This window comes from Ursus arctos, unplaced genomic scaffold, assembly GCF_023065955.2.
Source record: "Ursus arctos isolate Adak ecotype North America unplaced genomic scaffold, UrsArc2.0 scaffold_22, whole genome shotgun sequence".
Lineage (NCBI taxonomy): Eukaryota > Metazoa > Chordata > Mammalia > Carnivora > Ursidae > Ursus > Ursus arctos.
Window position 1 is genome coordinate 43,167,194 of NW_026622897.1, and position 22,110 is coordinate 43,189,303.

General features: G+C 35.7%; 1 protein-coding gene across 2 annotated transcripts in view; it reads right to left on the minus strand.

Moving 5' to 3' along the window:
• Positions 1–1,913: 1,913 nt before the first annotated feature.
• HIKESHI (heat shock protein nuclear import factor hikeshi) overlaps positions 1,914–22,110 on the minus strand; it is a 46,587-nt gene continuing 26,390 nt past the window's right edge. The window contains exons 3-5 of one of the 2 annotated variants that reach the window (XM_026518273.4): positions 12,955–13,106; positions 5,811–5,929; positions 1,914–4,876 (exon numbers count right to left, since the gene is read on the minus strand). In XM_026518273.4, the coding sequence (XP_026374058.1) occupies positions 4,822–4,876; positions 5,811–5,929; positions 12,955–13,106 (326 nt within the window). In that variant the 3' untranslated portion in view covers positions 1,914–4,821. Of the gene's footprint in view, positions 4,877–5,810; positions 5,930–10,505; positions 10,954–11,075; positions 11,230–12,954; positions 13,107–22,110 lie in introns of those variants that run through there. The other variant, XR_007189613.2, reaches the window with a different exon arrangement.

The following is a 22,110-nucleotide window of genomic DNA, read 5'->3' on the forward strand; positions in this document are numbered from 1 at the left end:
GGGGGAGGATGTCCATCAACTGACATATGGATTAAATGTGTATATTCATACAACAGAATAATATCAGCAATAAAAAGAAAAGAAGTACTGATACACTATAACATGGATGAATCTACTGATAGGTATGGAACTTCTTCTAGGGAAGATGAAAATGTTCTAAAATTAGATTGATGGTGTTTGCACAAACGTGAATATACTATAAAACACTCAATTGTACACTTAGAGTGAATCTGATGGTATGTGAATTATATATCAGTAAAGCTCTTTTTTAAAATAGGCAAATGCTGAAAGCAGATGTGTACACAGAAGTTACAGAAAGAAATAGAAGACACAGAATGAAAAATTATTTGATCATTCTAACACGTAGTTATAAATCTAAAAATGAAAATGTCTTATAACTATGGAGCTAAGAATACAGTCATTCTATTTTCAACAAAATCATTTGCTGTCAGTTTTCAATTAATTCTTCAAGTATTTGCATTTTGCTGATACAAGTATAAGAACCAGAAAGTAATGATAAGGTAGACCCTATCAGAGATGTATTTGAAATCTAAAATCAACATTTATAAGATGGACATGTTCCAGGTTCATACATGAAATTGACAGTTACAGAAGGCAATGCCCTTATCAGGTACATATATTGTCAAATCTATGAAAATATGAAACATAGTTTGCTTTCTCATTATTTAAAATTCTAATAAAGTTGTTTACCATCCTTTTACTTTTTGTTCAAGTAACTTAGAAGCATTTTTTAAAAAGATCCATGGGGCACAGATGGTAAATGGTGTCATTATTTTTTCCTAGTATAGTGAATATAGATATTGGCTGAGATTATTTCTTGCCTTTGGATATTTTTGACTCGTGTTCATATCTTGTTTCCTCTGACATCTCTTTATGATTTTGCCCTTCCCAAATTCAGGCATAGTAAAACTGTTGTCTTTTTTGCCTGAACACTTTGGGTTTCTTTCAGTTTATAGAAGAAATGATAGTAGGAAAAATTAAGTTTATTTGAGAGTTTTTAAAAATCAAAAGAAAAAAGCTTACAAAACCAAGAGTTCAGCCTTCCTAGATTAAATTATGCATAAGTAAAATGTGTTAATAAAAATGTTTCAGTGTGTCTTAGTCCATTCAAGCTGCTGTAACAAAATACCAGAGACTAGGTAGATTATCAACAAAAATTTGTTTCTCACAGTTCTGGAGGCTGGAAGCCCAGTATCAAGGTGCCCAGTGTGGTCAGATGAAGGCCCTCTTGCAAACTTTTCCATGTATCCTAACACAGTGGATGGGGCAAAGGAGCTCTTCAGGGTCTCTTTTATAAGGGCATTAATCGCATGACCTAATCACTTGCCAAAGGCCCTAATACCATCACACTGGGCATTAGGATTTCAACATACAAATTTTGTAGGAACACACACATTCAGACCATAGCAAATGACTATGTACATTTCAGGTAAAAAGAAATATACTCATGCTTACATAAAGACTGATACAATAACTGCCTCCAGAAAATATAAACTTTATGGGATAAATGACAGGCCTAGAAAACTGACATGGTCCATAATACCTTTGTCGTCTCATAATAGTAATAATAATTTATAATGATCTTATAATTGTGCTATACCTCAACAGTGAATTCAACTCTCCTCCATTCTACAAAAACATCAATGTTCGTAACATCCTCAATCTTCAGCAAATATAGTCTTCTGGAAAAGACATCAGAGAAATGAAAATTGCCTTCAATGAAAAATAAGCTTATCAGATACTGTAACTAGCATGGCAATGAAAGTCCAAGACAATGACTCCTGGATTCATGTTTCCCAACTAAATGACAAATATCTTCTCCAAACAGCTGGACAACGACTCCATCAGGAGACTTTTCAGTGATTCTCAGGGATTCTCCAGAAGCCATTACGTTTCTTCTTCCAAATTTTTATTTAAATTCTAGTTAGTTAACATATAGTGTAACATTGGTTTCAGGAGCAGAATTTAGTGATTCATCACTTACATATAACACCCAGTGCTCACAACAAGTGCCCTCCTTACAGAAGCCATTATCTTTAAAGGAAGACTGCTAATCAAACCCTCAGGTCAAGCAGATGACAACAGAAAATGAACTGTTTCAGCCCAAGGCAAAAAACATGATTAATTTTCTGGTACCTTTGCTCTTTTCCCCTCTTTTTCTTATTACAGTTTGGCACCTCCTAGAGATAACCCTAAAGCTTTCTCAATGTTCTTACATACCTATATCATTAAAGGATTTTATTCTAATCCTCTGTGGGTTTTGGCCACATTAAGAAATGCAAAACTTTTCCGTTTTCTCAGACCACAGCTTCTCTTTGAAACTGTCAAATTCCATTTTAACAGATGTAATACCTATTCCTTCAAACTCTTGAGACCAGTTTCCTCCCAAAAGTCTCTTTGATACTTGAATTTTCCTCTTAATCAGTAGCCCCAGGGGCGCCTGGTTGGCTCAGTCGTTAAGCGTATGCCTTTGGCTCAGGGCGTGATTCTGGTTCTGGGATCCAGCCCTGCATTAGGCTCCTCTGCTGGGAGCCTGCCTCTTCCTCTCCCATTCCCCCTGCTTGTGTTCCCTCTCTCGCTGGCTGTCTATCAAATAAATAAATAAAATCTAAAAAAAATAAAAATTTAAAAAAATCGGTAGCCCCAGCCTTCATTCTTGTAAAAACTGAAAAGTTTACTCCAAGTCAACAAAATGCTTCTGCTATAATCATAACAGCACTGTCAGCAGAACCAAATTCAACAGGGAAGGGAACAAATGCCAGAGCTATTCTCACTGCACTAGTCATTTTCTCCAAACATCTTCCAAACTTCTATGCGGGAACTAAACTCCACTGACAATGTGCTCAGCTCAAGGAAACAATTATTGGCTCATTTCTGCTGTGATAAACACCATTTATATTCCTAACATTATCTGTAACTCACCAGAGATTACTTAGGTCTACACCAGGCTTTTGCCTACCTCCTAAACCCAAACCTATCTTGAGTACAGAGTAATTGTTAAGAAGCTTTCAGATATTTAAAGCCCTTTTCTATTTGGCGTAGCATGTGTCCTTGGAAAGGATAACCAGAGACTTCCAAAATGAACCAGGAATTGCTGCACAAGAGAGTTCTCAGAAGTGTTAACTCTCTTGAATACAACTAGAAAAGGTGGTTCAAATTTTGACTCACGCTGTGGAAGCCCAACAAACCAGTTTAAGTTCACTACCCAGAACTGTCATGGGGAATGACATAGTCTTCTATTTCCTCTTGGCAAGCCAAAGGGCAGTTTGCATTTATTATATTATATATAAAAGTCTATAAAAACTACTAGACAGGTACCATAGTCTTTGACTAAGCTAAAGAAAGAAGCTACCTAATTCTATAGTATAGACCCACCTGGACTATGGGACATGTTTTCGTAGCTTGGGTTTTGTAACCTAGGCTCCTGGCTTTGCATTCTGGTAGAATACTCATTTTGCTTCCGACAATTTTATTACAGTTGGCAGATGCTTTCTGTCCTGAGCCTTAAATGCTGTTGTGTAGCCACTGCCAAGTCACATAATTCAACAACGATCAACCATTATTAACATGAAGTCCTGGGACTAAAGCAAGAACTACCATTGGATACCTGATACACAATTATAACCCAGTAAAGAGTAATACTAATCTGGCTTGATCACAACACCAGAAGATAATGGTCTGTCCTTCAACACAGACTGAAGAAAGACCAGAAGAAAACTGAGAATTGAAAGAGAAACTACAATTTGCAAAAATGTACAGCTTGCAAAACACCTAAGTCTACCAAACTTTGACAACACAAGAAATTGCCTAAGCTCAAACTCTTATTGCTAGCTCAATCAGATACATGCTTCAAGATAAAACCACAAACTGATGGAATGATAATTCTGCATAGGCTCATGTGTTTTAACGACACTAAGTGTACCAGCAACTCTCTAGTTTTCAAATTTTCACCAATCCTTGACAAAATGTTTCAAAACTAACCAGAGGCCCCAAACTCCTATATGTACCCTTCCTTTGGAGACACCCCACAGTTCCTCTGGTGTTTGTACTCGCTTGGTACAGCAAGCTAATAAGCCTAGCTTTGATTACTTGGTGATTTTTGGTCAATGGATGTCACTAGTATAAATGAGTCAAGGACTCCCTTATGAATGAGATACAATGGCTTCAACTTCATAGGCAAAGGTATTACACCCTATATTATACACACAAATGCCTCACAACATTACCAGTATTAAATAAAACCTCACCAGTTTTAACCATGGCAATTTTGTTAAACAAATAATGATGTATGAATTTGGAGATATAAAACTGACAGCCAACCTGTGTTAATGGAAAAACTTGTAATCTTAAGAAATACTAACTGAAAATAATTGCTCCGTATGTAAAAATGTATATTTGATATGTTTTTCAAAAAGTCCCCCAAATTTTGATATAGTTGATTTTAAGTTAACTACTCTAGCAAACCACTATAAAAACAAATGAAAGATTATAAATGCAATGGCATTTGGCACACTATTGTTGTGAATATGCTTTATTTTTAAGTAAAAAATGAATCCTAGCCAAAACAAAGTGTTTTGCCTCTGAATATTTTAAGCTTAAGGGAGAAAAACTCTTTAATAAGGAACATATTTTCATTTTTCATGTTTTTAATTTTTTATAAAGATTTTCATTAAGCTTCAGTCAATAAGCAGTTTTTAAACTTAGGCTTCATGATCCTTTTGACTTCGTACTTTTAAATGGAGGCATTTCTCTTCAAAACATGACAAATTTCAGAATCCATTAAAAATTATTTTATTCAAATTATGTTTTCCAAAAGAGAGGGTTCTGTGCTAGTCGTCTTTGAAAGTTTTCATACCTACAAAAGAAAAAACATATTTACAAGAAAATTAAATCTTTCATAATCTACCAAATGACTTATCAAAAAGCAAACAACTTTAGATGTCACTTCTAAAAAGCTAAGATAAAAAACCAAAAAAGCTAAAAAGTTACTCTGGAAGTTTAATTATTCTTATAAAAGGACAGCAAGCATAGTAATTTAGGTATGACTGGCTTGTATCAGAAAGCACAAATCGTAATAAATTTTATTAATTTTTTAACTTCTGCAAATCTGACAGCTAGACCTAAGAAAAAAAATCAAATCTCACTCCTCCTCCCTCATTTCATAGAGGAATAGACGAGAGGAATTTGCTCAAGGTCACGCACCTACATTTTAACAAAGCTTAAACCTAATACCTCCCAGAGCTATCCATGCTACGCCATGCTACCACTGCTCAACGAATTCTCATGTATCCCCCACCACTGGGATATTCAAAGTGAAAAGAATACCTACAAACAGAATCATGGGAAAGCTAGGGAAATAAATTTTATTAATTATTTAAGTACAGGGTGCAGTATAAATAATCCTGGTGCTTTATGCATATCTACTTTAGACCAAGACTTTCTAAAATTACAAAAAAATATCGCTTTGTATTTCAAGACTCATATATGGTTACTTATAAATAAAAATATTAAACATTTACAGCCTTAATTGTGGTCCCTAAATACAAGCAATTGTATTTTCTTGTCTTTATAAATTCAAAATGGCTACTTATATAACAGAATATTTAGAGTAAGAACACTCCTTGATGTGAACTCCACAGTATACTTTTTAATGGCATGCCACTGTTAATGTATGCTGATGTCCACAACGAAAGAATATGTTTAAATGTCAAAGAAGAAAGACATTCACCAGCAAAAAATATATATGGTTACTAAAGGCCTTAATATTAGAGATACAAAATGTCCCATACCATTTCAGAACCACATTTGCTGGAATGAACATTTCAGATGGACTTGGTGTCATCTGGGCCTGAGAGACAGCAAATGATGAAGCAAAATTGTAGAAGTTGTCCAACATCTTTTGTGTGAACTGGAAAGTTAATAATGAATAGATTAATGAATTATACTGAATATTCCATTTAGACCTTAACATTTTTAATTAAAAATGTTCCTGCAGTATACTTGGTTTTAAGGACTGTGAGTTCTAAAACAGTCTAATGCTGTAAGTTAAAGAAAGTCATAAAATGACACCGTGGCACAAAATCTTAACAACCTGCCTTTAGCACTTTCTTCATAGCTCAAAGAATTTCTTTGGTTTTTAACTATTTTAATTTCCTAACATATTCATTTTGGGGAAAAAAGGGAAAAAATGTTTTTCCTTCAAAAGATCTTCTTTTATCTCTACCTCTACATTTACTATGTCCCCCTCCTCAAATCCCACCCTTCTCAAATCAAGCTGCTTTCTCATATAAAATAGTAGGAAGTCTTTTTCTTGCCAGAAAGATAAAAGCCTAAATATAAAGCGAGGAAATGCCTTATTAGCTTTTATCTTTTTGCTTAATAATATCAAGGTAGTTTAATCCAGGAGGCAACCATTAAGTTACCTGGACTAATATCCAGAGTTCAGTAAAATCACTAACTAAAAAAAATCAGTATTAGGAGGAACAAAAATCAACAGCAATGCTTAACACTAACAACACAATTTTAAAATGTAACTTGTATTTATCGGAAACTGGGGATGTACTGTATGGTGACTAACATAATAAAAAATCATTAAAAAAATAAAAAAATAAAAAATAAATAAAATGTAACTTGTATTTAAAAGATTCAATTCAGAGGGGCGCCTAGGTGGCTCAGTCGGTTATGTGTCTGCCTTCGGCTCAGGTCATGACCCCTCCCTGGGAGCCTGCTTCTCCCTCTGCCTGCCGCTCCCCCTGCTTGCGCATGCTCGCTCACTCTCCTTGACAAATAAATAAAAATCTTTTAAAAGATCCAATTCAGAATAGAAACAAAGTCTGTAAATACGTAGGAAAATATTTCAAGACTGTCTTGAGACAGGAAAGAAAACAATCTAAAGGACCTATATACCACATTCAGTGAAAAGATACAACATGTTCATAGATAGGAAGACATAATGTAATGGAAGCAATTCTCCCCAAATTAAACCTATAAATCTAATGTTATTTCCAACAAAATCCAATAAGGTTTTTCATGAAACTCAATAAGCTGATACTAAAATTATTATGGAGAATATGTAAGCTTATTTTGATGAGTAAGAAGAGGGACCTGGCCTAGCAGATATTAAGACTTTTACTGGCAAATAAACTAACTGGAATAGAAGAGAGAGACCAGAAACAAGTCTAAACATATGTGACATGTTATATGATATATATGATAAACATGACATATAACAAATATGCTATTAACTCTGAGTAAAAAAAAAAAAGACTAGCTTTCAATTAAAGCTTTAATAACTATGAAACATAACACCTTCACACATTAGGATAAGATAGGAAGGACTTCTCCAATGCAACAAAAATAAAAATTAAAGAAACAACTGATAAGACTGTCAACACAAAAATATAATGTCTGCATGCAAAAGATACCAAAAACAATATTAAAAGACAAGCAACATGCTAGGAGAATTACAATATCTAGAACAAAGGATTATTACCCAGAACACATAAAGGCCTCTTCCCAGAAAGCTAAAATTAAAAAATGCCAAACAATACAATAGAAAATTGGGCAAAATACATAAATGGTCAATTCCAATTAAAAATACAAATGAGGTTAAAATGAGAAAAAATGCTCAACATCACCAGTCACCTAGGAATACAGACCAAAACAACAGTGATATTCAAATTTTACCTATCAGTTTGGCAAAAATTTAAGGTCTTAAAACAAATATTAGTGAGAATATCTATCAATATGGAAATGAAAAAACTGTCTCATTCATACAATGATGTACTATACAACAATTAAAATAGACTAGATTTATTCCATGTATCAACACAGATAAGTCTTAAAAATAATGCTGAGTGAACACCAAATTGTAGAAATTTTGTATAGTATACCATTTATAATCATTTTAAAAACATACAAAGGAGTAAGTCAACAAGAATGGAAAATAGAGGAAACCAAAAAAAGGACTGCAACAGAGAAGAGAAATAAAAGGAATTTCTACAACAATAGTTAAAGAAAAGAATACCTTGACTACAGTTATGCAACAGACGCAGAGAATAATCAGTCCACAGAAGAACAAAAAAGAGTTTCAAGAGGGATGTTTCCAAAACAAATTTAAAATTGCTTTTTAAAAACATACTGAATAGGAATTTATACTTGGCAGAGTTTGGGCATAAATTAGACCTGGAAATAGAAATCCATGCAAAGGAAAAAATGAAGCACTTATTAACCAAGAAAAACAAAGTCATACAAGAAAGGAAATGTAATCATAGTACTACACCTGGCTCAGTTCTGAAAAATATTTACCTGATCATAATACTGAAAATTCTGAACATTAATTTCGTGAAAATCTATAATAAAAAGGTGTGGGGGCGCCTGGCTGGCTCAGTCAGTAGAACATGCAACTCCAGGTTGTGAGTTTAAGCCTCACGACAGATGTAGAGATTACTTAAAATATTTTTAGGGCACCTGGGTGGCGCTGTTAGGTGTCTGACGCTTGGTTTCAGCTCAGGTCGTGATCTTGGGGTCATGGCATTGAGCTCCATATCAGGCTCTGCACTCGGCCTGCTTGAGACTCTCTTAGCTCTCCCTCTGACCCTCCCCATAGCACATGCGTGCTCTCTCTCTCTCTCTTCCTCTCTCTAAAATAAATAAATAAATCTTTTAAAGAAATAAAAATAAAATCTTAAAAAAAAAAAAGGTGGGGAGAAAAGACAACTCTGTATGCCGGGGAACAGAGGAGTGAGAGAGCTAATTCACATTAGGTATTGGTAAGTCAATGGAAAACACCTATAACAAATAAATTGGTTAAGAACAGATGAAGCAAGTTTTTTTCTGACACATGGAAGTAAACACAGGAAGAAACAGGTAAAGAAAAAAAATGAGGGAGAGGTTGAAAGTGACTGCTTTTGAGGAGCAGAATAAGAGCAGAATATAAGAAGTATAGCAGGACAACTGTTCTGCATGTAAAACCATCTGATGCTTTAAGCTATGTACATGTACTATTAATAAAAACTAAATGAAATAAGGATATACTAAGAGTATATATTAGAAACATGTTTAAACAAATAATGCTATACATGTTTTGTGGATATATATAAATGTTTCTTTTAGAGTACTAACATAGGATGGCAAAGATATATGAAGTTAGAAGAGTAGCTATCTGGGGAAGAACTGGAAGGAGAGATACAGTGAGGCCAGCAAGCTGTACCAGAAATACATTTTTTTTTAATTAGTAGCAAATATGGCAAATATCAGTTAAATGTAGGTAGAAGACACTCAGAAGTCTTCATATATATTGCACTAGAAAGAGAGCTCTATAAGGATAGCTATTATTTTGTCTACCTATTTTTATTTGTGCTTAGAAAACTGGCACACAGCAGGCATGCAGTAAATATCGGTGGAATGTATTTCCTATATATGTAAATATTTCATAATAAGATGTTTAATAAAAAATACATATGCTTTATTTTAAAAGCTCAAACAATTTATAAATATATAGAGTAAAAAGTCCCCTTGCCCCTTTCCAGGGATAATATCACTTTGGTATGTATGTTTCAGACATTTTTCTAATACAGTCTATATGGGATACTATTAAATGCTGCTTTACAACTTGCTATTTTCAGCACAGCAGTTTATTTTTTTAATTACTGGAAAACAAAAACAAAAAACAGTAAGACCCAGACTCTGTCATTCTTAATTCAGCCTGTTCTCAAGAGATCATGTGACAAGTCTGACTTTAAATTCATGGCCACAACCCTCAAGAGTACGCTGCCCAGCAAACTCATAAGGGGTTCCCTAGTCCATTCACCCTCCTCCCCTCCTAGAGGACTTATTTAATAATCCACTTTCTTTAAATTTCCAATTCTCCTTTCCCCTCAATCTTAGCCGATGACCTTGATTCCTGTTTGAGCAAAGAGAAGGTATCAAGAGAGAACATGCACAACTTCTCATCACATTTATCAACCCCCTGCATCTGTATCCATATAGCCATTACTGTGAATACTGTCTGTTATCCAATCTAACATGCTCCCATTTCCTATTCAAGGAGCTCAGCAACTCTCCCCACTCTCCTGCATCATCGGTTTTTCTTTAATGCTTCATTTTCATCAAACATGATGTAATATCTCCCATTAAAAATAGTAAAAACAAAAAAAATTCCTTGTCCCCACTGCCCCCCCCTTAAGCAACCAAACCATTTATCTGCTATCCTCTGTAACTATATTCAAGAGTCATCTATATTCCCTGTTTCCATTTCCTCCTCTCCAACTCACTCCAAACGCCACTTCTACTCTCTGAACTCTTATCTAACTTTATAATGACTTCCATCTTGCTGAATCCAGTGGATACTTCTTAGCCTTCATCTTGACTCAGCAGCAGTGTGATACTACTGAGGCTTCTTCCTTCTTAAAAACCAGTCTTTGCTTGGTTTCCAAAACACCACTTTTTGGGTCTCCTACTTCAGGCTGCTCTTTTTCTTTATCTTTATCTCTTAAGGTTCTCAAATTTGAAATGGCCCCGAGCTCAGTCACTGGCCAACTTTTTCATTTAGTTACTTCTGTAGTAATCATACACCCTTCAAAACTTAGATACTATCTTTACACTGATGACTCCCACATTTTTATCCATAAACCAGACCTCTCGAACTCTACACTTGTCATCTCCAGCTGGATGTCTAGCAGGTATCCCAAACATAGTACAACTTGAAATCCAACTCCTGATTCCACTCCCAGCCCATACTTGCTCTTTTCATAGCATCTCTGTGTTCAAGTTCCTCAAGCCAACATCCTTGGGCTATAATTGATGTCTCTCTTTAATCTCAGACCTTTCATGCGATCCACATCACGAAACACTATTGGCTCCATCTTCACATTATCTCCAGAAATCAACTACAGGCATACCTCAGACATATTGCAGCTCAGTTCCAGACCACTACAATAAAGTGAGTCAAATGAATTTTTTGGTTTCCTAACACACATAAAAATTTTGTTTACACTATACCGTAGCCTATTAGGTGTGTAAATAGCATTATGTCTTTAAAAAAATGTACATACCTTCATTAAAAAATACTTTATTGCTAAAAAATGCTAAACATCATCTGAGCTTTCAGCGAGTCGTAATCTTTTTGCTGGTGGAGGGTCTTGATGTTGATGGCTGCTGACTGATCAGGGTGGTAGTTTCTGAAGGTTGGGGTGGCTGTGGCAATTTCTTAAAATAAGACAACAATGAAGTTTGCCTCATGGATTGACTCCTCCTTTCACTTGAACCCTTAGAGGCCATTGTAGGATTATTAATTGGCCTAATTTCAATATTATTGTGTCTCAGGAAATAGGGAGGCCCAAGGAGAGGGAGAAAGACACGGGAATAGTTGGTAGGTGGAGGAGTCAGAAAACACACATCAATTAAGTTCTTCATCTTATTATGGGCGCAGTTTGTGGTGCCCCAAAACAATTACAATAGTAACATTAAAGATCACTGATCACAGATCACCGTAACAAATACAATAATGAAAAAGTCTGAAATGTTCCACGAATTACCAAAATGTGACACAGAGACACCAAGTGGGCAGATGCTGCTGGAAAAATGGCGCCAACAGATCTGCTCCATGCAGGGTTGCCACGAATTCGGTATGTAAAAAACACAATACCAGCAATGTGCAATAAAACGAGGTATGCCAGTATTTTCAATCACCTTCACTTCCACCTCCCCAAACTTCCCTGGTTCAAGTCACTATCATTGTCATGTAGATGTTCACAAGAGCCTCCTAATTGATCTTCTTCCTTCCCACTACAGTGTCTGTCCAAACATGCAAAAGTGATCCTTTTAAAATATGTTAGGTCCTACTACTCTTCTGCTCAAAACTCTCTGATTTCTTCTCTTCCAAACAGAATTTGAGTAAAAGTCCTTACAGGGGGACCTGGGTGGCTCAGTCAGTCAGGTGTCTGCCTTCAGATCAGGTCATGATCCCAGGGTCCTGGGATCGAGCTCCACTTTGGGCTCCCTGCTCAGTGGGGAGTCTGCTTGTCTCTCTCCCTTTGCCCCTCCTCCTGCTTGTGCTCTCGTGTGCACGTGCTCTCTCTAATAAATAAATAAAATCTTTTAAAAAAAGTAATCGAAGTCCTTATAAAAGCCAATGAGGTACCATATGATTTTATCCCGCAGCCCCCTCCCCAGTTATCTCCCATCTCATCTCCCATCTCTCACCCTTGCTTACTCACTCCAGTCACAAAGACCTTCATATTATTCTTCAAACAACAGATTTCTACCTCAGGGCCTTTGCGTTAGCTACACCTCTGCCTACATCACTCTCCTGTTCAGGCCTTTGTCATACAGAGGTTAAAAGTCAACCATCATGGAATTATGTCACTTTAAGCTCCATGAAGACAAGGATCTTGCTTATCAGGTTCACAACTACATACCCACAGCCTAGCATACTAACTGTGGGAGGGGAAAAAGAAAAAGCTAATATTTAATCCCATTTTTAAATTACGTTGAGCTATTTCATCACTATAAAAACAAGTCTCATCAAAACATTTACAAATTTTAAAATACCTATAGAAGAAAACAGGCAAGCTTAAATTATCCATGGAAGCCAATAACTTACACCATACATGTTTACCTTCATTTTTACATGTTTTTTACCACCAGGCTAATTTTTAAAGTATAGATTTGGAGGGCACCTGGGTGGCTCAGTCAGTAAGGCGTTTATCTTCAGCTCAGGTCATGATCCCAGGGTCCTGGGATAGAGTCCCACATCAGGCTCCCTGCTTAGCAGGGAGCCTGCTTCTCCCTCTGCCTCTGCCCCTCCCCCACTCGTGCGAGCATGTGGACGTGCGCACGCACTCTCTCTCTCTCAAGTAAATAAAACCTTTAAAAAATATATAGAATTTGGTTTTAAGATTTTTTTTAGAAAATAATGTGTGTACTGCATACCTGAGTGAATGAGTCAACTGAGGATACAGCAGCGTTGCCTACTGGAGTCTGCTGAGCCAAACTGTCCAATAATTCCACTGAAATTCCAATCTGAGCAACAGATGGAGTTCGGACAATATTCATGGCTCCAAAAGGGTGTTGGCTTCCTTCTCCTGAAAAAAATTAACACGTACCACAAATTTCAAATTTAACTTGTAGCCATACAAATTCCTTTGTAAATACTGAAAAACCTCTGATCCACATGCACTAAAAAGTTGTTATATGAACATCTGTCTCTTTTCGAAGAAATGTGGAAGGCTAGTTTTTATCACATTAACAAAGAATAAGAAAACTAAAATTTTCCCCACCAGAAAAACAGCTGTTACTTCTCAAAAACTTATTAAAATTACTGTGGGTAGAAACGGAAAGTAATAGAATGAGAAAAATAAATGAATAAGCATTAATTACATTTAAAAATTCTCGATGCTAACTCCAAAGGAAGGGTATTTTTTAAAGATTTTTTTAAATTAGTTTTAGCATTTTCTCATTATTCCACTAAAGAAAGATCTTAAATTACCATTATTACTGATAAATGACATGGCATATTCTACTAAATGTCATGGATCACCCCATGTAACACTTGATGTTATGTTATCAAACAGGCAATACAGAACCTTATCATAGAAAATACTTAGTAACTTCTCCCCTTTAAAAATCAAGGTGTCATTAAGTATATACCTGAGCCTGTAAATGCCATTTAACTTCTATGTGGAAAATAGGGGCCAATTTCTTTAATCCACATAAGACAATCAGAAAAGTTAGTCTGAAGGAAAAAAATCATACAACAGATTTTTGGTTATCTGCTATTTTCATAGACTATAATATATTTAATCAAATACTGAAGAACAAAAATCTGGAGCAACACATATTCCTAATAACTAGAACACTCCTTACAAATACCCAAACTCTCCTTAAATTTTCAAGAATATGAATAAAAAACTTACAATGTATTCTTCAGTGATTTAAAAATATACACACACACCTCTCACTAAATAGGGCTAGTTTAAAATAGTTTTAATATTTTTACATTGTTTTATTAAACTTCCATATATCTGTGAATTTTCCAGATTTGTTATTTCTATCATTGTGGTCAGAGAACATACTTCGTATAATTTGTCTTTAAATTTATTGAGACTTGTTTTACAGTAGCCTAATATATGCTCTATCCAAGAAAATGCCCCATGTGCAGTTGAGAAGAACGTGTTCTGCTGTTGTTGGGTACAGTGTTCTGTGTAAGTCTGGTAGGTCTAGACGGCTTACAGTGTTTGGTCTTCTACTTCCTTGATAACCTTCCGTCCAGTCATTCTATCCATTACTGAAAGTAGGGTATTGAAGTTTCCAACTATTATTGTTGAACTATTTTCTCCCTTCAATTCTGCCAAGTTTTGCTTCATGTATTCTGAGGTTCTGTTGGTAGGTGCAAACAAGTTTATAACTGTTATTACCTTTCTGATAGATCTTTATCTATCATCATTATATAATGTCTTATCTCTCATAATAATTTGTCATACATCTATTTAGTCTGATTTTAGTCCATCCACTCAAGCTCTCTTTTAGTTACTGTTTTCATGTATCTTTTTTCAACCACTCTGTGTCTCAATAGTTGAATCACGTTTTTTTAATCCATTCTGCAAATCTCTGCCTTTTAATTGGAAAATTTAATTTTGTGTTAAACAGATACTTGCTAGTATACCATTTTAATTCTCTTACGTTTCTTTTACTATGTATTTTTTATTATCTCCTTAATGGTTGCAGTAGGGATTAGCATAAACATCTTAATTATAACAACCTAGTTTGGATTTACACCAACTTAATACCAGTAGTACACAAAAACTTTGCTATGTAATTTCTCTCCCTATGCATTGTCATAAATTATTTCTTTATACATAGCATGCTCATGAACATAGCTTTACACTTTCCATTTTTTTAAGGTTTTGAGAGAGAGAAAGAGCAGAGTGAGCGAGAGAGAGAGCAGGAGTGGGGAGAGAAGCAGAAGGAGAAACAGATTCCCCACTGAGCAAGCAGGGATGCCAATGTGGGGCTTGATCCCAGGACCGTCGGATCATGATTTGAGCAGAAGGCAGATGTTTACCTGACTGAGCCACCCAGGCATCTTACAGTTTCCATTTTATGAAGGTGTCTTTTATATCAAATGGGGGGACGGGGAGAAGAGTTACAAACAAAATGTACAATACTGATTTTTATGATTACCTAGTTACCTTTACCTGTGTTCCTTTTTCCTTCATGGCAATTCAAATTACTGTCTCATGCCCTCTCTTTTCAGCCTGAAGGGCTCTCTTTAGTATCTCTTGTAGGCTAAGTCTTTGAGTAATAACTCTCACAATTCATATGAGAATGTCTTCATTATCTCCTTCATTTCTTTTCTTTAAAGATTTTATTTGAGAGTGACAGAGAGAGCATGTGCATGTGGGGGGAGGGGCAGAGGGAGAGACATAATCTCAAGCAGACTCCAAGCATGGAGCTCAATGCAGGGCTGGATTTCACCACCCTGAGATCATGACCTGAGCCGAAATCAAGAACTGGACATTTAAACGACTGAGCCACCCAGGCACCCCTCTCCTTCATTTCTGTTGGATACTTTCAATAGAGAATTCTTGGCAGTTTTCTTTCAGTGCCTTTGGACTCCACTGTTAATGGAAACCAGCTGTTAATCTTACTAAGAATAGTTATTTGATGAGTTGCTTCTCTTGCATTTTCTCTTTGGCAGTTTGATTATGGTATGTCTTGGTATGGAGCTTATTCTACGTGGAATTTACTGAACTTAAGTGTGTAACGTTTTCATCAAATTCAAAGTTTTAGGGCATTATTTCTTCAGATATTCTTTCCACCCCATCTCTCTCCTCCTTCTGGGACTCCTATTGTGCATATGTTGGTATACATGATGGTATCTCAGAGACTGTTCATTTTTCTTCTTTTTTCAGCCTTTCAAACTAGGTATTTCAATTGACCTCCCTTCAAGTTCACGGATACTTTCCTAAGCCTTCTCAAATCTACTGATACCCTCTAGTGAACTCCATTTGCTGCTGTACTTTTCAGCTCTATCATTTATGTTTAGTTCCTTTTTATAATTTCTCTATTAATATTTTCTATTTGATGGCATATAATTCTCCTGGCTTCCTTTAACTCTCAGTAAATCCAATCTTATATGTTTCCAAGAGACAGTTTCTGTTCTGGGCCTTACATTCTTATTCCTTTGCATGCTTCCTTTTTGTTGAAAACTGGATGCTGAATATTATAATGCAGCAAATCTAGAAATCAGATGTTTCTCCCTCCTCAGGTTTATTGTTAATATTTGTTGTTTCCTTAATAACTTTTCTGAACCAATACTTTGAAGTCTGTATTTTTGTCATGTGTAACCAGTGATGTTTCTATTAGCTTAGTGGTCAGCTAGTGATTGAAAAGATAGTCCCTTAGAAGCCTGGAACCCAAAAATTCTCCCAGTCTTTGCAGATGGGTTCTGTGCTTGGGACATTCCTTTAACACTAGCCAGGTAGTTTACAACTCTGCCTTAGCCTTTACTTCCTGCTTATGCAGAGCCCCAACATCAGCCAGAGTGAGAACTTAGAACCTTCTTAGTTCTTTCCTGAGCATGTGCACAGCCCTGACTGTATATTGTCTTTAAGGCTTCCAAAAATTTGCAGGTCCAAGAACTCAAAGCCTTATTCCCCAAAGTATCTTATTCCAGGGTGCCTGGGAGGCTCAGTCAGTTAAGCATCTGCCTTTGGCTCAGGTCATGATCTCAGGGTCCTGGGATCTAGTCCCACATTGGGCTCCCTGCTCAGAGGGGAGTCAGCTTCTCCCTCTGCCCCTCCCCCCTGCTCGTGTACTCTCTTTCTCTCCCTCTCAAATACATAAATACTCTTTAAAAAAAAAATACAAAGTATCTTATTCCCAGCCTTCCCTCCCAAGCTTTGCAGTCAGTCTGTTTTTGCCCCAATCGCTGTCAGTGCATCAGACAGCAGTGACAAGTACATTAGCAGGGAAGTATTTCTGACAAACACTCCCAGGTTGTTACTTTACTGAGATAAAGGAAAGTCTTTTCAATTAATCTTCAAGGGAACCACCAGAGAAACCAAAACAAATTACAGTCGACCCTTGAGCAACACAGGCTTGAACTGAGTCCACTTACACACAGATTCTTTTTATAGTACAATATTGTAAATGTATCTCCTTATGGTTTTCTTAATAACATTTTTTTCTCAAGCTTATTTTGTCTCTAACTTTTACATAAAGTATATGTAACACATTTAACATATAAAATGCATGTATGTTACATACATAACTTTTATGTTATCAGTAAGGCTTCTAGTCAACAGCAGACTATTAGCAGTTATGTTTTGGGGGCATCAAAAGTTATATGCAGACTTTCAACTGCACAGGAGATTGGTGCCCCAACCCCATATTGTTCAAGGGTCAATTGTAATTATAATTTGTTGTGAATGAGGTCCATTCTGCTCCCTCTGGTACCAGTACCAACAACATGAGCTATTATTTCCAAGGCTACCACTGAACTGAGGAACAGGAGATGGATCCAGGGTAAGTTAAAATGTCACAAAGCTCACGGTTCTCACCAAGATTCAGTGGTTTTAATTAAATGTTCCCCTGGTTACTACAAAGTTTTGGTTAGTTTCCAGAGTCCTGAAAAAGATTCTGATGTTGTTGTCAGTTTTTGTTGCTGTTGTTGCTTTTATGGAGAGATGGACTTGTGAAGTTCCTTACTTCACCAAAACTTTGTTTTAAACCTAATTTGTCTGTATAAGAGGCTCCAATGACCTCAATCAAGGAAAAAGGTTTAATACAATCTTTTATTGCCTTAGTTTTAACTACTCAGGGAGGGATCTGCCCAAGCAGAAAGCCTTGTCATCTCTAACCTCCTCTTTATCAAATGGAAGCTCCTAGCGAATTACTAAGTAAAAGTGGCTAAGGCCCATTGTAAAAGATGGGACTACGGAAATTCTGACTTCATTTTAAAGTTCTCTGGGACTAAGACAACTTAAGAGAAAAAAAAAAGACTCAAAAGTCTTCGACAATCTTTATATTTCAAAGGGATCCACTGTGCAATTACATCATTCTTTCGGTTACTCTTATTCTCAAAATGGGCTCGACACAGTAGTTGATAACCTTCAAGTACAAAGTTTCTTATTTGTAAACCATAAAATACAGGAAAGAAACACTGGAACATAATATAGAAACTTAGTGTTTAATTTTGGATCTGAATTCCTGACAGCAAAAGTAAAAAGAGAAACATGATCAATTACACTGAGTCTTAGTGTCAAAAAATTAAACAAAAACAGAGAAAGTAAAACATCTGACCTGGTCTTGAAGAAAAAAATTAGATAAATTCCTCGATAACATTCTAATAGTAACAGCAGCAGAAAATCTTTCAAAGGTGTTCCTCAAAGTGTCCCTCCTTAATGCAAGCCAAGAACCTAACACAAGGCAAACCTCAAAGGAAGAAATCCTACAAACTAGTCTTTTACTGCTGGTACACAAGGAAAAGCAGCCATCATCATTTACTGTCTGGGTCTAATGGACTCTTTAAAAATATATACATTTTAAGTCATTTTACAAAAAAATTTCACAAGAAGAAAGAGTGAAAAACAACTTTATTAGAATTTTTAGTAAGTACTGAAGTTCAACAAATGCAAATATTCATTGCACATTTCCCAGGTTTTTAAGTTATAAATAGCCAAAATAAGCCACATTCTCTGAATACCACTGTTCACTGTCATGAATAAATATGGAATATATCCATCTTATAAATCTGACTCTTGATTTTTAACACATCTTCTAATAGCTTCTAACTTACACTACTTCTGGTTCTTTTTCTAGCAACTGCATTATCAAAATTCAATATTTCAAGCTTTAAAATTTTAAAAACTTTTAATGTCTCATAATTTGGACAGGCATCTTCTTTGATCCATAATTTGCAAAGCACTGTCATTTTTAGATTTATAAAATTATGCAGAATAACCAATCCAATGAATCTGTTTTATTTCTACACCTATCGCCTTCTAATTGCCTGTTTACACATACCCATTTTCAGCAGTGTCCACTTACAAGCTGTATCCAATTTTAAAGCAAAAACATGAAAAAATACAGCATAAAGATGGTGTCTCCAGTCTCCTTTTACCCTTCCTGAAAGATGACATAATCTTTTAAGCAATGCAATATGAAGACTCTAGGATAATGCAATGGTAACTAAGGTGCACAGGCCAAATTTGGCCCACAACCTATTTTCATATGACCTGTGAGCTAAGAATAGTTTTTTACATTTTTAAAGGGTTGTTTAAAGAAGAATATGCTACAGAGACCAAATGTGGCCCACAAAGCTTAACATATACTATCTTACCCTTTACAAAAACGTGTGCCGGGGGACCTAGGTGGCTTAGTTGGTTAAGTGTCTGCTCTCAGCTCAGGTCATGACCCCAGAGTCCTAGGATCGAGCCCCATATCAGGCTCCCTGCTTAGTGGGGAGTCTGCTTCTCCCTCTCTCTTTGACCCTCTCCTCCCTGCCCTCGCTCATGCTCGTTCTCTCGTGCTCGCTCTCTCTCAAATATTTTTTTTTTTAAGATTTTATTTATTTATTTGACAGAGAGAGACAGCCAGCGAGAGAGGGAACACAAGCAGGGGGAGTGGGAGAGGAAGAAGCAGGCTCCCAGCGGAGGCGCCTGATGTGGGGCTCGATCCCAGAATGCTGGGATCACGCCCTGAGCCGAAGGCAGACGCTTAACGACTGTGCCACCCAGGTGCCCCTTCTCTCAAATATTTTTTTAAAAGAAGTTTGCCAACCTCTACTCTAAGTAATTCCACCATTCTTTCATTTTCTTATTATTTCAAACTTTTTTTTTTGCATGATTGAGAGCAAATGATGAGTAATGATGAAATAATTCCTTGGATGAAATAGCAAAATGTTTCACAATATAGGAAAAATAAGATTACTAGTATCATCAAATGCATCTTAGATTTGTAAGATGGTCCAGTAGACCCATATGGTAATTGCAAGATAGAATGACTTTTAAAAATATACAAGCAAATGTTTTCTCTATTCTTTAGAAGACTTCCACAAAAGAATGAAACTCATGAAATATCAATCTTCTAAGAGTTATAAACACCCTAAAAAGAAACTAAAAAACTAAAAGTGAGTCCACTGGCGAAGATGTGTGCATGGCAACAGAGATAACTAAAGAAAACACTTATGACAAAAATAAGTAATTCACTATAAAGTGGCATTTGAACACGACATATGCTAAAAAGCTACATAAAACAGCTTAATTATGCCTGCACAAAAGCCTTCTTGGTATTGAATTAGAAATCAAATATATATTTCTAAAACTGCTTTACTTCATTTCTATTGATAACCTGACAAGGCTGAAATTACATTTTTCACTCATGCATAGTTCAAGAGCAATGTAACTACCAAAGGTTTATCAAAAATAAATATTTTAAACCAGATAAAGATGATAATGTATCTGACATTACAATATGTCTTGAATTTGAATGTCTAAAATGTATTTAAACAAGCAATATTTACCAAGTATCTAAGATCCAGTACTGTGCTCTATACATTCTACACAAACCATACAGTAAAAGATACAAACAGCCCCCACTCTCAAGGAGCTTACATTCTAATGGGAACAGTAACAGTTACTTAACCTTTCTGAACAGGCTTCATTTTCTTCCTAAGATCTTTCCTAGATCTGTCTATGATTTTATAAAAACATACTAACTATTCCTTGAGTACCAACTATATACCAGGCACTACTATACATTTTGCATTTGTTATCTCTAACGCTTGCAAAAACACTTGCACTATAGGTATTATTAAATCCATTTTACCTGAAATCCCCTCGAAGGTGAAATAACTTGGTCAAGACTACACAGCTAGTAACTGGGATTCAAAATAGGTCTATCAAGCTCTAAAGCTGATGCTCATTCTAGTTCATTATCCTCAAATTCCATCATATGAACTCCTCACTGATCTTATGCATTACTTGCTTCACAATAAGCCACTCAAGAAAGCAAGCCAAGAAATGTCAGGAAGTAAAAGGTTCCCTCCCATTCTGGCTCACTAGCTGTTTCATGTGAATAGACTGAGCAGCATCTTGAACTCTTGTTGTCCTTCCTAATCCCCTTGACAAGCTCAACCCAATTTTAAAACAAAAACTAGAATTTAAAAGTTTCTTCCTAGCAACTGAGTTAAATGAAATTAGAGGAGACTGTATATGTCATGTGCAGAGAAAGCCAAAGTGATGACATTAAAATATGGCAGCAAGCCCAAAAAGAAAAGAGCAGAATTATAAAGAAGAAATTCAAAAGATTATTTATAATAAATTCTAATTTTAACATTTCTTAAAAATTCCTCTTGGGTGCTAAGTCTTTTTACATGGTTATTTTTAACATCACTGTCATAATATACAAAGAAAGGCTGAGCAACTGTGCCAGATTAAAGACTAAAGACGATTAAATGTAATGCACGATCCTAACAATCCTAGATGGAGGGAATAATGCCTGTTACTAATGGCATTATTAAGAAAATTGGCAAAACTTTAATGTATACTGTATATTAGACAAGAGTATTGTATCAATACTAAGTTTGCTGAATTTGATAATTATACGATGATCATATAAGATACTATCTTTGTTCTAGGAAACATATTCTGATGTATTTAGGAGTCAAGAAGCATAATGTCTACAAGTTATTCTCAAAGTTTCAGGAAAAAAATATATATACACACACGCACATATATAGATCTTAGAGAATGATAAATAAAAGATAGCAAAATTGATGAATGTGGGAGAATGTAAGAATTCTTTGTATTATTCTTGTCATTTTTCTCTAATTTTAAAATTATTTCTAAATAAACAAATAAGTAAATAAAATTATTTCAAAATAAAGTTGCTTTAAATCCCTAATGCAAAGAGAATTTTTAAATATCCGAATGGGGATACTTTTAGAACTAGCACTACCTCACACTAGGGCCAGGGAGAAGAGGAGAAGAGAGGAGAAGAGAGGAGACGGGAGGAGAAGAGAGGAGAAGAGAGAAGAGAGAAGGGAAGTGGGAAGGGAAGAGGGAAGGGAAAAGAAGAAGGAAA